Source organism: Myxocyprinus asiaticus, chromosome 30 (assembly GCF_019703515.2).
Source record: "Myxocyprinus asiaticus isolate MX2 ecotype Aquarium Trade chromosome 30, UBuf_Myxa_2, whole genome shotgun sequence".
NCBI lineage: Eukaryota > Metazoa > Chordata > Actinopteri > Cypriniformes > Catostomidae > Myxocyprinus > Myxocyprinus asiaticus.
In genome coordinates, this window is record NC_059373.1 from 33,010,281 (window position 1) to 33,025,842 (window position 15,562).

Here is a 15,562-nt window from a genome sequence, read left to right on the forward strand (position 1 = left end):
CTTCTCTCCATCTTTCCCACCTGCGTCCCTCGTCCCCCGCACAGGAGATGCCAATGCATACTCCATCTCGCACACCCTCATACACACACACAAAGACATATATAAAGAGTGAAAGAGCAAGTGAGAGTTTTAAATGGCAAAGACAAACAGATACATGCAGACTGCAAACAGCTAATTCCCTGTGTTCGGTGTTGCTAAGAGCTTTGCCGTGATTGGTCGGAACTGGTCTGCATTGGAACCCCGCTTCAAAGATACAGGAGAAGGAGGAAAGACTGGGGGTGGAGGTTGGCATGACAACAGTTACCAAGACCACTGCTGTTCAAACAAACACATAAGGCCACAGATTGAGAGAAAAAGCGTGCCCTTTATAATTATTGCATAAACAGAGACAGATGGATAAATAGAAGAAATGAACTGGCTAATGTCACAGTGCAGGCAAAAAATGAAAGTTCTGTCATCATTTAGTCACCCTGATATTGTTCCTAGCCTGAATGCCTGTCTTTTTTTTTCATGGAACATAAACGCATCAGTCACCATTCATGTTGTGGCTTATCTTCAATTTTGAGCCACTGTCTTGATGACGTGAAGCACACATGGCATGTAAGCCATCGTAGATTTTATTTTAAATCCTTTTTATAACACACAATGTGGAGAAAATGGAAAACAAAAGAGAAAACAGTTCATATCCACCCGCGTTGGTAACAGCCTGATCTCACATAAAATTTGGCAAGTGTGTGCTGATTTTTCTTTAGCCAAAATCGGTATACATTGACCGAATTTTAAAACACTGCCTCCAGAGGCTAAAAAGCGATTAGTATTTCAGAACATATAAACAAGTGTGACATCCATTTATATCCAGGAGAGGTCACCAGAATCCAGTTGTAAAAATAATTGTTTTCAGCTGAACAGGGTGTAAAACAGTGAAGAGAAATGCTTATTTTATTTAATCTACCCCACAACCAAAACCCAAATCTAACCCTAACCATTAGTAGAGACAAAATACAATGTTAGGGATAAAAATGCAACCTCCTTATCATGCTCGTGATTGTTTATACAAACGTGATTACTTCCTCGTTAAAAAATGGGGATTGAACTGTGGTCTCCCATACAATTGACACGAGGGAAAGTAATTGTTGTTGAATCGTTCCAAATATGTTAGATGGGAGATAGGGCATGTCAGTGAGTCGGCGTACTGTTGCCGATCCTAGGGTACTGGAACTTTTGGAAACATCATGCCGACTTCCCGTGTGATCATGTTGTCGGTAACCAAACATGGTCTAAAAATAGTTTCTGATTCCCATGGTTATAACTCCATGCCTATACTCTACCTGTCCAAACTAATTAAGGTACAAACTAGAACAAGTCAAATAATTGACATCTCAGTATATCCAAACACTGAAAACGTATGCATTCAATCAATCAATAAATCATATTGCAGTCATCATCATAAACATAATATCAAAACATACATTTTAGTTCATAGTTTAGTGCACTTTTAGTTCATTCTTATTTAATATTGAAGCCAACAAAACCAATGAAATGGCTCCAACATTACACTTTAATGGCATGGAAAAAAAAGGTGCAATGAAAGTGAATGGTGACTGAGACTAAAATCTCCTTTTGTGTTCCATGGAAGAAAGTACGTCAAATGAGTTTTTGAAAACGTGGTTGAGTAAATGATGACAGAATTTAAGTTTTTTGGCTGCACTCTTCCATCAACCAAATCTATGAAGTGCATTTCAAGGCAGCCTTCCATGTAAGCTACTTCAGAAACTCTGACATATTGAGAGCAGCATCTCTGATCCCCTGCGGTAGGTAGATGTACTACAGACCCCTGTGTATCTGAATGAACACATGCACACACACACATATGTTGGTGCGGCTATCTTTTTGAGGACTCTCCATAGACATAATGATTTTTATACTGTACGAACTAGAGATTCTATCCCCTAAACCTAACCCTCACAAAAAACTTTCTGCATTTTTACATTTTCAATAAAACATCGTTTAGTATGTTTTTTAAGTGATTTGAATTATGGGGACAATAGAAATGTCCTCAAACCACATTTATAGCATAATACCCTTGTAATTACCAGTTCGTAACCTAAAAACAATTCCTTGTAAACCACCCAAACCCGCCCACACACACACACATAGAGCAGCCACTGATTACAATTCAGCACCACGGACAGCTACATTTAAAGAGTGTAGAAGCGCTGTGTCATCAGGAGGTAAAGCAAGCAGGAAATCTTAATCTAAGCTGGGTTTTAAGTATTCAGACCTAAATCTTCACTCCTGAGCCTCAGACAGAGCAGCCTCATTAAGCCTGTGCCCAGCGTGGTTCTGGACCCGTTTTGATTTGAGCGAAGAGCAGCACGCTCTGCAGGGCGACAGGGCTTTGGATGGTATGAGGGGGCCAGGCTTAATAACATGAACTGGCACCTGATTTCCCCAGAGCCCTGGTGTGAGATCACTCGGCCTTATCATATGTGCCGTGAGGTCATTAATAGTTTTTGGGGGTTTGTTGATGCACTTATTTGAATGAGCTGGGAGAGATGAGGCACAGAAATCTCTTGCTCAAGGTGTCCTCAGTGTTTAGAGTCTGTACTTAAAAACAACTGCTATGAAAACTTGGGGACAAAAAAAGCTCTTTAGCCACTGTTTCTAAAGCGCATACTAGTTTCGAGCCGTGTTCTTTGCTGGGACACGTGACCGCACATTCTATATAAATGCTGTTTACGGTGTTGCTCGGCAATCATAATTAGCCTACAGTAAGCCTAATGAACTACTTTATGTGGTAGAAGTATTGTTTATTCCAATTATTGGTGACTTTCATATAGTATCATATTATCATAGAGGGGGCCAAAGAATGTCTCTTACCCATGGTAAAATCACTGTAACGCACAACCTCTCATGGGTTGTTGCTTTCATATTTTACGATTCTCAAATAATATTTTAATTCACAAATGAATAACTCCAATGACCCAGACCTTTTTCTGCTAAATTTTGTGCTATGTGACTAAAAATGTCTGTGACTGGTATTGGCTGGTAAGTTTTCAGATCTCAATCACCAGTGATTGACTAGTATAGTGGAAAAGAAGTGTAGCACAGAGATAATTTCACTGCGGTCTGGTTTGATTCGTTCCATGTAATGGTGTGTCCAAAGACGAGATGCACACAATCCATTTGTCATTCAGTTGTGGCTCTTTTAAAACACTTTTTGTTCTCAAAAAACCCCCCAAAACATTTCGTTCTAATCGCACATAGCACAGATGTAGTAAAAAAGCCATTTGACTCCTCTTTGTTAATGTGTGCTCAACTAAAACACTTCAGTGACGCTCACTGAACTGATGCTATTCTTAAAGAGACCGTACTGTCTGGCCACATACACACTACAGTTAAATTCGGTTGTCAGTTATAATTAATATTTTCAGAATGTAGTTAGAGGGTTCCCTGTATAATTAACAGCATTAGCTGAGAGTGAATTTCTTTCATATGTAAGCAAAATGGACATTATAACTGAAATATACCTACATGAATCAGAATCGAATTGAATCAAGAGCTTGTGAATCAGAATCGAATCCAGAAATCCAGATTAATACCCAGCCCTTTGTAAAAACAGAATTACTGTATGTTGGAAATACTGTTTTATATACTGTGTATTGATACAAACAAGATGATGAATTCACATTAAACTTTAACCATTTACATTTACATAAACATAATGATTACATTTTTATACTGATGATCTATCAAACAAAATCAGGAAAAATCATTATCATAAATCATTATAAATTCCTGTTTTTCATTCAGAACAAGATTATCTAAGATTATGTATTTTTGAGAAATCTGTAATTTCTTTACAGTTGACAAACATTTTTTCTTAGCAGTTGTTTTTGTTGATTTGATTTGTTGGGACCCAGGTGTACTGAAAGACTGAGGCTTATGCATGGTTTCCCACAGGGTTGGAAAACCAGGGCAGAGAAGGGTATTTAAGCCCAAACAGGGTATCCATCATGGGGGTACAATTTTGCTGATGAACCCCAGGGAGTCTGGAGAGAGCCTACAGCAGCATTCTCTTATCACAGACACTGGAGGACAGACAAACACACACACACACACACACACACACACACAGAGAGAGAGAGAGAGATAGAGAGAGAGAAATGTTTAAAAACATTATGTAAAATCAAGCTAATATTCCTTGCATTTTTTTATTAAGCAGAATGCATGTGCATATGACTGTATCAGCCATAGAGACAGCTGACGTGCCCATCTCCCTTAATTGAGTGGAATGTTACATTAGTTTTTTGCCTTTCACATGGAATCATTGTAATTCTGAAAACAACAACAGTTCCTCTTTTGTTGTGGTTGAAATGATTGGAATAATTTTGCTGTGTGTTTACAAGAAATTAAAAGTGGGAGAGATAGAAAGAGAAATGTGTTGGAATAAGCAAGCCAGATCAGACGGCTTTAAATAAAGAGCTGTCAGACATCCCAGGGTTCTGCAGATTGAATTGTGTGATTGTACTAATCAAAGACTGACTCAGGTTCAAACCTCAGTCATTTTATTTTCATGTTTGTTTTTATTCCTTTGGGGTTTTTCACCCATTTTTAGCTTTCCTTTGTCTCCAAAACAACAGAAGCAAAACAAAAGTGCAGCATGGCTTAGAAATGTTGGCTGTGCTCAAGGCCACTGGCTGTTTGCTCTCAACAGATGATCAATGGTGGCTTTAACCTACTATTATCATTTAAATGAACTATTGATTTTTCATTGACAGTAATTTTTAGATGAATGAGAAAAACTATGCCGATTGTCAGCATTGGGTTAAAGACTGATAAGTACATGTCCCGCAAACAAATGTTATTTTTTGTTAAATTTGTTGACAAATGCATACGTCCTTGGTAGACTGGGTCACTACTGTTATGCAGTATTTACTGGTATTGTAATTTCAGAAATGTGCTCTGGTCTAGCTCAGGCACTTTTTTGATTTAGAACTTGAATATTTCAGGCTGATCACACTGTGAATTTGGCAACAGGAGGTCAAAAGTCCTGCTGCTGAAATCAGTCTGTGCTTCCAAAATTCGAACCAATGCCTCCAGTGACTGAAGCTGGAAGTGTTTTTGAGGTGAAATGTCCACATGGTAGTGCCAGAAGCAAGTTCTACTTTTAGTTGTTCATAATGTAATACAGTAAGCATGAGTGCATATTTTATTAACCCTACCCCTTAACACAAACACAAACCCAACCCCAAACCTAACCATGAGTGGAGTAAAAATTTATTTTAGAGCAAAAATACAACCTCCGAATCACACTCACCAATTACCTCCTGGTTCCCATGGGTGCAGAACCTGTGTCTCAGAGGTTGCTGAGATCAGTAGCGCCACAGGGAAAGGTGAACATGTTTGAACTGATGCAAACATGTCTGATGGGGGATAGTGCATGTCAGTAATTTGGCAGAATGCGGTTGATTTCAGAGTGCTTGAACATTCGGAAGCAGCATGTCGATTTCCTGTTTGATCATGTTGCATATTTACACAAAGGAAATGAACTGGAAAATAAAGAGCTACATTTAGTCATTGCTTAGTGAGGGATTGTTAATTTTAAGTTTATATAAAAAAAATGTAACCATCTTTAGAAATATTCATATTATCATACCAGTTTCTCTAATTTTATCTAACAGGATTGAATGTTTTACAGTGAAACCAACCAACTGTATAACATAAAACATTACAGAATGAAACTAAAAGAAATTAAAAAAATCACAGAATTCATGAAATCCATTGCTTATATTTTCTGATGGCTGTGCTGTTGTTTTCATACCTAAAATGAATTCATTCCCAAAGGAAGATGTCATTAAAAAACTGCAGCCGGTTGCGAGAAACCCCTTAAGTTATGAAAACTCCACACTTACAATTATGACCAAGGTTTTTGTTTTTTTAACTTAAAGGTTTCCTTGCAACTGGGACCTGGCTTTTTCAGAAGGGATATAACAAAAGACTAACAGGATGGAATATGACATTGAAGACATAAAAACATTAATTTCCAATTAAAATGACATTTACATTAAAAAAATTAAATTAAAAAAAAATTGTCCTCTTGTGTTTTAAATAAACTTCTAGAATATTTCTGTATAAATTTCCAGTTTTTCTGCTCCACTTTGTGTTTAATAGTTTATCCAATATATTAAAAAATTATAAATGATTTATATGATGATAGATGGAGACATGAAAATATACTGCATAGACACAGCTGCCCTCTGCAATGTGTCTCTGCTCCTGTCTTTTCTGTTTTCCCATGCATGTTTATCTCTTCTACCCTTTCTGCGTGATTCAGTATGAAATTAAATCTCTCTGGAACTCCCTATACAAAAGTGTGAAATGTTTTGTTTTGTTGAGGTGTGCAGATTTGTGCATGATCTGAATGAATACCTCATGAACAGTGACAGCTCAGCTTCAGATCTGAATATAGATCATACAGTATATGAATATATATTACATATTTAAAATAGTCTTTCTCTCTGCTTTCAGTGTGATCCAGGAGAGGCCACTAAACTGCTGTATGACCTGCTGTACACGGAGCCAATAAAGATCGTCCTGATGCCGGGCTGCAGTTCTGTGTCCACACTGGTGGCCGAAGCTGCTCGCATGTGGAACCTCATAGTGGTGGGTTTCTCTCTTCATCAGAACACATTAACTTTATAGATGAATATATAGACACAATGGTGTGATTTGGCTCTGTGGTTAAAAATTGGGGCTGGAAAACACAAGGTTATAGGTTTGAACTCCATAAGGTGATCCATGAAATTTCATCATTGTGTCCTTGAGCAGTACCTCTAATAAGTGTATCATAAATTGCTTAACTAAATTACAAATGAGTAATTAGTAAATGCACACTATTCATTTATTATCCTCAAAGGGTGTGAACGGATTCTGAATTCACTCCTGAAGATATATAAACCCTGGTCTGTTGTGATTGTCTGAGTAGTGATCTTATTGTGCTGAATGACTCTGTGCATCACAAATCAAACTCTCAAACAGGTTTCACCAGTGGAAGCATAATACCACAGTGAAGATGAGCTGTCTCAATAGATTTCCATCTCGGAACATGTAGGATTTCACTGAAATACCCAAAACTCCATGAAATGGCTTGCAGGCTTTTCAGATCCGATATTTATGTCATTTGATTTCGCATTTGGTTCGTCTTTGAAGTGCACTTCCACTGCCATTTCTTTCCTTTTTTGGGTTGAACATCAGTCTCTTTATTTTTCATGCTCTATTTATATGCAGAAAGCTTTTTCTCCTCACATATGAGTTTTGTCCTATTTATGCCCCTGTTGTCCCTGAAACCCTTCCTATTTCCACCCCCTCAGCTGAACTGTCACTCAGCATCATCTCTCTGCATCTGGGAATGATGTTGAGTTATCAGAAAAATAACCAAAACCCCTCTGCTGTCGTCTGATTTGACGTACTGATGTCAGGGAGGCACCTGAAACAGAAACATTTTGAAATTTACTCCTCTATTCCCGTCATTTTACACTTCTGGTTTACATTTAAACTTTTTTCCATCACAGCTTTGTACGTGTTTCAAACACTGAAATCCCCCGAGTAACACGTAGCCTTTTCGAGTGAAATGTAACTGTGAGCAACCGTACAACAGCTGATTTAGCCCTTTGGGGGTTGGTTTTCCTGCGGGTGATTATATTGCACATTTTTCTTAACTCAGGATTGTTTCTTATTTCTGGAAAAGTGTGAATGCCTCAGTGTTGTCTGTTTCTCATGACCTCTGACCTTTTGTCTCTCAGTTGTCTTATGGCTCCAGTTCTCCAGCCCTCTCGAACCGGCAGCGCTTCCCCACCTTCTTCCGCACGCACCCCTCCGCCACCTTGCACAACCCCACCCGCGTGCAGCTCTTCCAGAAGTGGAAGTGGACCAAGATCGCCACCATCCAGCAGACCACAGAAGTTTTCACCTCTGTGAGTGAGAGACCCATTTGATAATTCTTACGTTTAAATGTCTGATAACCGATCCGCAGAATACATTTTTAAAGGTGCACTCAATGATTTTTATTTTATTTATTTTTTTGCTAATTGCTAAACCTTTAAAAAGAAAGAAATAGTAATATTAGAAGAGTTACTTGATTCAAGAAATGGTGCTGGTCGCACATTCATGAGCGCCGATGACCAGTCAAATGTTACTTGCTTGACGCTTTCACTTGTGGAATAAATTATGCGCAGTTTTAAAATGATAATTTATTTAGTCTGTTTTAGTGTGATGCTGTATCTACGCTGCTTTGACACAATAATAACTAAATTATTACACTTCAACAATAAAAAGTAATATGCATAATGAATAGATTGATAATATTAGTAATTATTCTTAAATAAAGACTTATAATAATAGTATTTATGCCATTACATTTATTGTCATTTGTTTTGCAACCTAAATGGTCAAAAATTTTCAAATCTTTGTGTTATGTGTAACTGTTGAGCTTAAAGTGTTATGTATTTGAGAATGAATGGCTGTTGCATTTGAAGTAATTTAGCAAAGAATACAATCAATAAGTAAGTTACTTTACCATTGAACACTGTTTTTTCCCATTTTTGGGTGCTTTTCTTCAGAGACTCACTAAATGCCATGGCTTAATTTTATTTTTGTTCATTATTTAGAAGGTTTTACCAGGTGTTCTAACCATTAGGCAATAATAAAAAAAATCTCTTCCATGTTAATCTGAGTTTTTGTCTAACCAGCCACAACTGCGACTAGTCACTTGGAATATATTTCTGCCATGTTGCGCTTGGTAGCTAATTGTAGTTGTTTATGGTACTTTATTTAGGAGTGAAACGGGAAACAAGAAATAAATGTTGTGTGTGGCATTGATTTTATTAATCTGAAATTGATTAGATTGTGAAAAGTGGCCATCCTTTACCAGAGTTTGCTGTCAGTTGTGGAGGATTACTCCCCCTCCTGAAATACCACTCACCTGTTGGCGGAAACTAAATGAAAAAGGGTTCATTCAGAGGGGGAGCAATTTATTACATTTTGATAAAAGATTACAAAGACGATGAATCATGAGCAATACGAACAGGAACCTGTATAAAGAAAGTACAGGACACAGTAGTGTTAGACTACACAAAGTGAATGCCTGATCTTTGATGTTGCTGAGATCGGTTTTAACAACTCCAGCAGAATTGGTTTACATGACTGAGGGTTTCAAAAGTACATTGTTTACTTAAGGCTGTGGTAGGTTTGAATTTGTCATTGCTGTTATTTTTATGCTATTCAGATTAAAGTTATTTAGAGAGCTGTAAAAAACAACATTTGAATCATAACTGATGTTGGCTTGGCTCCGTTCTTTTGTTTCCCTTGCATTCCGCAGCCCGGGGTGATACAGAGTGTATTAAAATGTACGCGCTGGTTTTATTGGTAGACGCAGGACTGTAAACAGTAAACAAGTCCCAACAAAAGAAATGAAATGTGCCAGTCTTTTTTTAATTTTCTCTCTCGTCTCAATTTCTTTCTTATCTCTGACTTCCTCCATGCCAGTATTCTTTCCATTATATCCCATCTATCTGCTTCTGTTTTCTTGCCTCTGTGATCTTTACTTTCCATGTGTCTCTTTCTCCTTTCTTCCTTTAATCTTATATTCCCTCCCTCTCTCAGACGCTGGATGATCTAGAGCAGAGGGTGAAGGAGGCAGGTATTGAGATCAGCGTGAGACAGAGTTTTCTCACAGATCCTGCTGTCGCCGTCAAGAATCTCAAGGTGCTTTCATTTTCACTTGTCTCATTGACGGCCTCACTGCCATGTGATGCCGTCAGTGCCACATTACAGGAATCACATCAGCACATCCTCAGAAAACATCCCACAACCCTGACAAATGCAAAACATGCATAGATTCAAAGTCCTGGTGAATCTCATGTAAACATGTGTAGGCCACATTGCACCCCAAAATCTAAACAGTAATAAATTGCAGTATATTTTGCAAAAAGAAATGTAAGCATATTTTAGAACTATTATGATCATTTGCATTGTTTTTTTGTTTTTTTTGTTTTGTAATTCCCATTATTGCCAGTGTTTATTCTTATTAGTGTCTCATTACAAAGTCAAAGTCAGGTGTACTGTTATTTTAATTTTAAAGTTCAGTGGACATAACGAAAGGAGATTCCTTCAGGAAACTACAGCGCAACATTTAACATACATCCATACAGACATTCAGTGAGCTATATCTGCATGGCATTAAACAGCTACAGCAGTTACAAACAAAACATAGGACTCAAAAAGACAGTATTTACACTATGATATATTAAGGGTGTTACAATTCACTTCAGTTCTGGTTCTGGTTCGGTTCACGATTCTTTAAACTATGCCTGAATCAAGAACAGTTAAAATTGAAAGATTTTTTTTTTTTAAGTTAGTTATATAAAGACATATGCAAAACAGTTTGTTTCCTTTAAAATTTAGCAAAAAGTACTGTTCTTGAAAGTGCTAAATGATCCATCAAATATGTAGGTACTGGGACTTAAAATGGGCAATGCTTACTGAAAATACAGAATTATGTAATTCAATTTAAAATATTTTAAATTAAAATAGCATTTTTCTCAAATAATATTGTTTTTGATTACATCTTAACATTATTTTCAAAAATACACATTTAATGGCTGTGCATGATTATCCAGTTACATAAGAATAATTTACTGATGCAATCAAATCAGAAATTACATTTGACATTAGAATTATATTTCCCCATAACATTCAGCATTATATACTATATGCAGTATATTAGATTATCATGGCACTGTCATTAAACCTCTGTAAACTTGCGCAGTCAGAATAGATTCGTTCTCACGCTTCAAACGGACATTCGATCCCTCGCATCTCTCTCCCGCTCCTGTTGCATCCTGTATTACATTTGCTTTTCTGTTTCAGTTTCTGCAGTTTCAGCCGAACTCATCGTACAATTCCTGTGGCTGCTATTGTGCAAACACATTTTAGAGCTCCTTGTGTGAAATGAAGCGATTTCCATTTGTATGCCCACGTTAAGGGGTCGCACACTGGACGTGTCTGGCAGATGACATGGCGCATTCTAAAATTAGAAACAATCGTTTTCTATGAATGTACGCACACCTCCGCTATCGGCGGCGCCCACCTGCAACTCCGGAGGCTGCTCAAATTTCTGCCATGCCACAGAGTGCAACTCGAATATTTTCTATTAAATTTGACCCAAATCATTATCAATGGACATATATTATTTACTCTAGCCTTGTTCATTCTTTAATAAGGGAAAAACCTTGGTAACTTTTATATGTACTGTCTGCCACGTGAACCACATCGATGTGCCCTGTGTTTTGATGCCTGTGCCATGTCTTAGCCGCGACGCGGCATGACGCTTCTCGTCCTCTGGTGTTTCTCGTCCAGAGTGCGAGAGAATGGAGCCAACTTTTGGTGGGTTTAAAGGAAGAAACATAAAACCTATAATTTTATAAATTGTGTGTTAATTGAGCTGTAAAGTCATTCAATTAAATCATAATTTTTATGGTAGTTTTAGGTTTCACAGCATTACTTCTCTTCAAAGTTTAAGCTAAGTTAACTTTACATAGGTCAGATGATCTGTTCCTCCCTCACCAGCCCTATCAACTCCCTATCCTGCTCTCTGCAGTGCTGGCTGGGCCCCCGGCTGTCTCTTTAGCATAGCCCTGCCTAGTTTTGGTGTACAAGATGAATGGGGTACCACCAGAGGCACCATGGTAACCTGGAATATAGCACACCGCTAAAAGAGAGGGAAAGGGGCATGCAATGGACTCCTCATTTAAACCAAAATTACTACACGGCTTTGCATATTTAGCACAACAAAATACTAAGGGGAGTTCCCTCACCAGTGTTAATTTATAAAAAAAAATTATTAATCATAGATTTTGTCTTTTTGGAAAAATGCAACAATTGACTTTTTCATCTGCTGAACACAAACAAAGATTTTTAGAAGAATATTTCAGCACTGTAGGTTCATACAATGCAATGAATGGGTGCCAAAATTTTGAAGTTCCAAAATCCACATATGGGCAACATGAAGATATTCTAGACGACTCCAGTGGTTTAATCAATGTCTTCTGACGAGATAGGTGTGGATGAGAAACAGATCATTGTTTAAGTCTTTTTTTTTTTTTTTACTATAAATTCTCCTCCTTGCTCAGTCAATCTCCACTTCAGTTTCACTTTCCCATTCTTCCTCTTCTGTTTTTGGTGATTCACAGTCTTAATGTATATCGACCCTACTGGGCAGAGAGGAGAATTTATGATAAAAAATGACTTATTTATATTATATTGATCTGTTTCTCACCCACACCTATCATATCGTGTCTGAACACATGGATTTAACCACTGGAGTCTTATGGATTACTTTCATGCTGCCAATCTTCATAATGTTGGCACCCATTCACTTGCATTGTGAGGACCTACAGAGTTGAAATATACTTATACAAATCTTCATTTGTGTTCTGCAGAAGAAAGAAAGTCATACACATCTGGGATGCCAGGAGGGTGAACAAATGATGAGAGAATTTTCATTTTTGGGTGAACTATCCCTTTAATGTATTGACTAAATTAAGGCTGTGTCTCGTTTGGAAGGATGCGTCCTCCAGAGGTCGCATTTGTCGGCCGCATACGTCATCGAGGCTGTCTCATTTCAGAAAAGCAAGTAGGACACTTCGAATGCAGCCTTCGAATGCGACCTTCTTTCACTGGAATTCGGAGGATGCATGAGGTGTATCCTTCATGGGCACTCACAACCCACAATTATTTGCTTCAATGGAAATGTCTAAAGAAAAATGATGCCAATTTGCCCGTAAATATGATGTTCAAATGCAAGTAATGTTAATTCCCAAGTTGAAGTACCTCAGTAGATGGGTGCAGAGTATATAATATGTATAATTATATTAATATATAATTAAAATAAAGTATTAGACTAAACGTACACCTGTAAAATCTGTTTTCTTTTATCTTTACATCATTATAACTCTGCTAAAATGTACCTCATACATTCCCTTCTAAATGGACTTTGTTCCCTTCTCACTCGAAGCGCTCACCCTTGTTAAAGAGTGGCGTGCTGTCATAGCAACCATGTTACGTTCCGTTTCCGTTTGTCCTACGAAGGCCGTCTCATTTAAACGAGATTTGTTTAAAGGAGGACACTCGGTATACTGCAGCCTTCAAAGGATGTGTCCTACTTAGCATGCATCCTTCCAGCGAGACACAGCCTTAGTCTATATTTTGTCATATCCATTTTACACTCACTAAAATTACATTTTCATTTATTCAGCGAAAATATCAGATTTTTGACGATAATGTGGTAAAATGGTGAAAGAATGTGACAAATTTTTCAAATATTTAACATTTTCAAACATTGTATTAAAATGTATAAACATGCTAATCCATTTTATTTTGAAACCTCAGTTTTCAGTTTCCTAGCTTCATTGTTTTCGAAAGTATGCAGCAATGGAGAGAGTTTTCAAAATGCACCGTTTTTGTGGCGAAAACTACCGTTCTAGTGTAGATGATAGGTGTAAACATAGTGAAATTAAATTTTCAAATGAAAATGTATTAGTGTGGATGTGGCCTAAAACATATTAAAGATTTATTATAATAAAGAACATTATGTGAAAACTGTCATTGTGAAAACCTGAGCTCCTCAAATAATAACATTTAATTATACAGTATGTAACTAATAATTATAAGTATTAGCTACTTTTTGGCTATGACTGTGTTGTGAATTCTTTATGCTAGAGACTGTTGTTAATTTTCTTGTTTAGGATATTTCATTACGTGTTGTTAGGATAACGGCGTTCTCACAACGTTAACCATTTTGACTAGTGTGAAGCTTCATTCAAGTTCATGTGTGCATTGGCTTTGTTGTTTGTTCAACATTATTCAATATTGCATTTATGTTTGTACCCTTCGCCAATGAACATTTTCATCTGTAATTTAGTTGATGAGATAAACACTGCCCCTGCATGCTAATTCACTTCTTTTTGCAAATTGTTGCACAAATTTCTTTGTTGTAATCATGAGTTCTCCTACTGCCTCCACAGCGCCAAGATGCACGCATCATTGTGGGTCTGTTTTACGAAACGGAAGCCAGGAAAGTGTTTTGTGAGGTCAGTGATTCGCCTTTCAACTGAGTATGATTAATATTTATCCATGTCAATGGGGAAACAGTGTGCCCCCTTTCATTTTTCATTCTTGGCTCAAGTCGTCTACTAACCTGACCAGTTTCACAAATCCCAACTCCAGGTCTATAAGGAGAAGCTGTATGGGAAAAAGTATGTTTGGTTCCTGATTGGCTGGTATGCCGACAACTGGTTCAAGATCAAGGATCCATCAATCAACTGCACCGTGGAACAAATGACAGAAGCTGTGGAGGGACATGTCACCACAGAGATTGTAATGCTCAATCCCGAGACAGTTCGAGGGGCCTCTAACTTGGTGAGTTTGCCAGAATTATCTTCATGCTTCTTTTTAGCCTTTCAAGAAACAGTGTGAGAGAAAGGAGACGAGCCACTCATACAAAAATGAATGGGAAAAACTACAGTGCTCAAAATTGCAGCTAAATAAAAGTCCAGCCTTTCATTTTAAAAGAGACATTCACCTTTTCGATAAGAGACATTGCTATGATTTGAATTCAAGGCGCAAATTTTATGATGCCATTGTTGTCAGATTTTATTGCTGATTTGAAATAGGTGTTAACGAATTATAATTTTGATAAATATTTTTTGGAGGCTTTGGTCTTTCCTCAATCAGAAAAAAAAGATGTTTAAGTATGCCTTGTAAGCAGATTGCCTACATAAAAAATAGCTGCATGGAGGTGTTACAAAGATGGCTGCCTAGCATTTGTACCTCAAATCATGCAGCATATTAAGGAGAGGTGTGCTGGAACTTTTCTTTGAGATCTGACTTTGAATTTTCACTTAGGGAATGGGGCAAAATTCCCTGAGACTTACATTGAAGTAGGGACCCAAGCCATATCCAGGGACCAAAATATTATAGTAACTTGGGGCTGGGCTCTTTGATCTTGGGCCAGTAAGCAACCACCCAGGATACCGTAGCGACTGTATAGCAACACTCTAACAACCACTCAGCACACCTGAGCAACTGCAAAGCAATGCACTGGCAACCATACCTAGCATTGTGGTGGCAGGTTTTATGAACTCAATTCACAATTTCTTTAGAAAATGTAAACATCTATAGTAAATATTGATTAAATTTTAAGTGTAGATTTAATTTCAATAATTTTCTGTATCTCCGATTTGCCCTTATTGAATAATATTATGTATATATCTGCAATATATTGCTCAATGCCATTGTTGTCAGATTGTATTGCTGATTTGAAATAAGTGTTAACGAATCATAATTTTGAAAAACATTTTGATTATGTATGATGAATATATCTGCAATATATTGCTCAGTGGCCACCAGTGTTGTAGTACTCGAGATCGGTCTTGGTCTCAAGACCACTTTTTGAAAGTCTCGCTCTCGTCTCGAAATCGACCTCATTTTTACTCGGCATTGT

At 37.4% G+C, this 15,562-nt stretch overlaps 1 protein-coding gene across 5 annotated transcripts in view; it reads left to right on the forward strand.

The window, feature by feature from the left end:
* Positions 1–15,562, forward strand: part of LOC127421521 (gamma-aminobutyric acid type B receptor subunit 1-like) — a 205,767-nt gene that overhangs the window by 99,901 nt on the left and 90,304 nt on the right. For all 5 annotated transcript variants that reach the window (XR_007894007.1, XM_051664611.1, XM_051664612.1 and 2 more), the window contains exons 8-12: positions 6,532–6,666; positions 7,806–7,976; positions 9,664–9,765; positions 14,085–14,150; positions 14,287–14,478. Coding sequence is in view for 4 of the 5 variants with exons in the window: in XM_051664611.1 (XP_051520571.1) it covers positions 6,532–6,666; positions 7,806–7,976; positions 9,664–9,765; positions 14,085–14,150; positions 14,287–14,478 (666 nt within the window). In the remaining variant the exon portion in view is untranslated. The remainder of the gene's footprint in view (positions 1–6,531; positions 6,667–7,805; positions 7,977–9,663; positions 9,766–14,084; positions 14,151–14,286; positions 14,479–15,562) is intronic.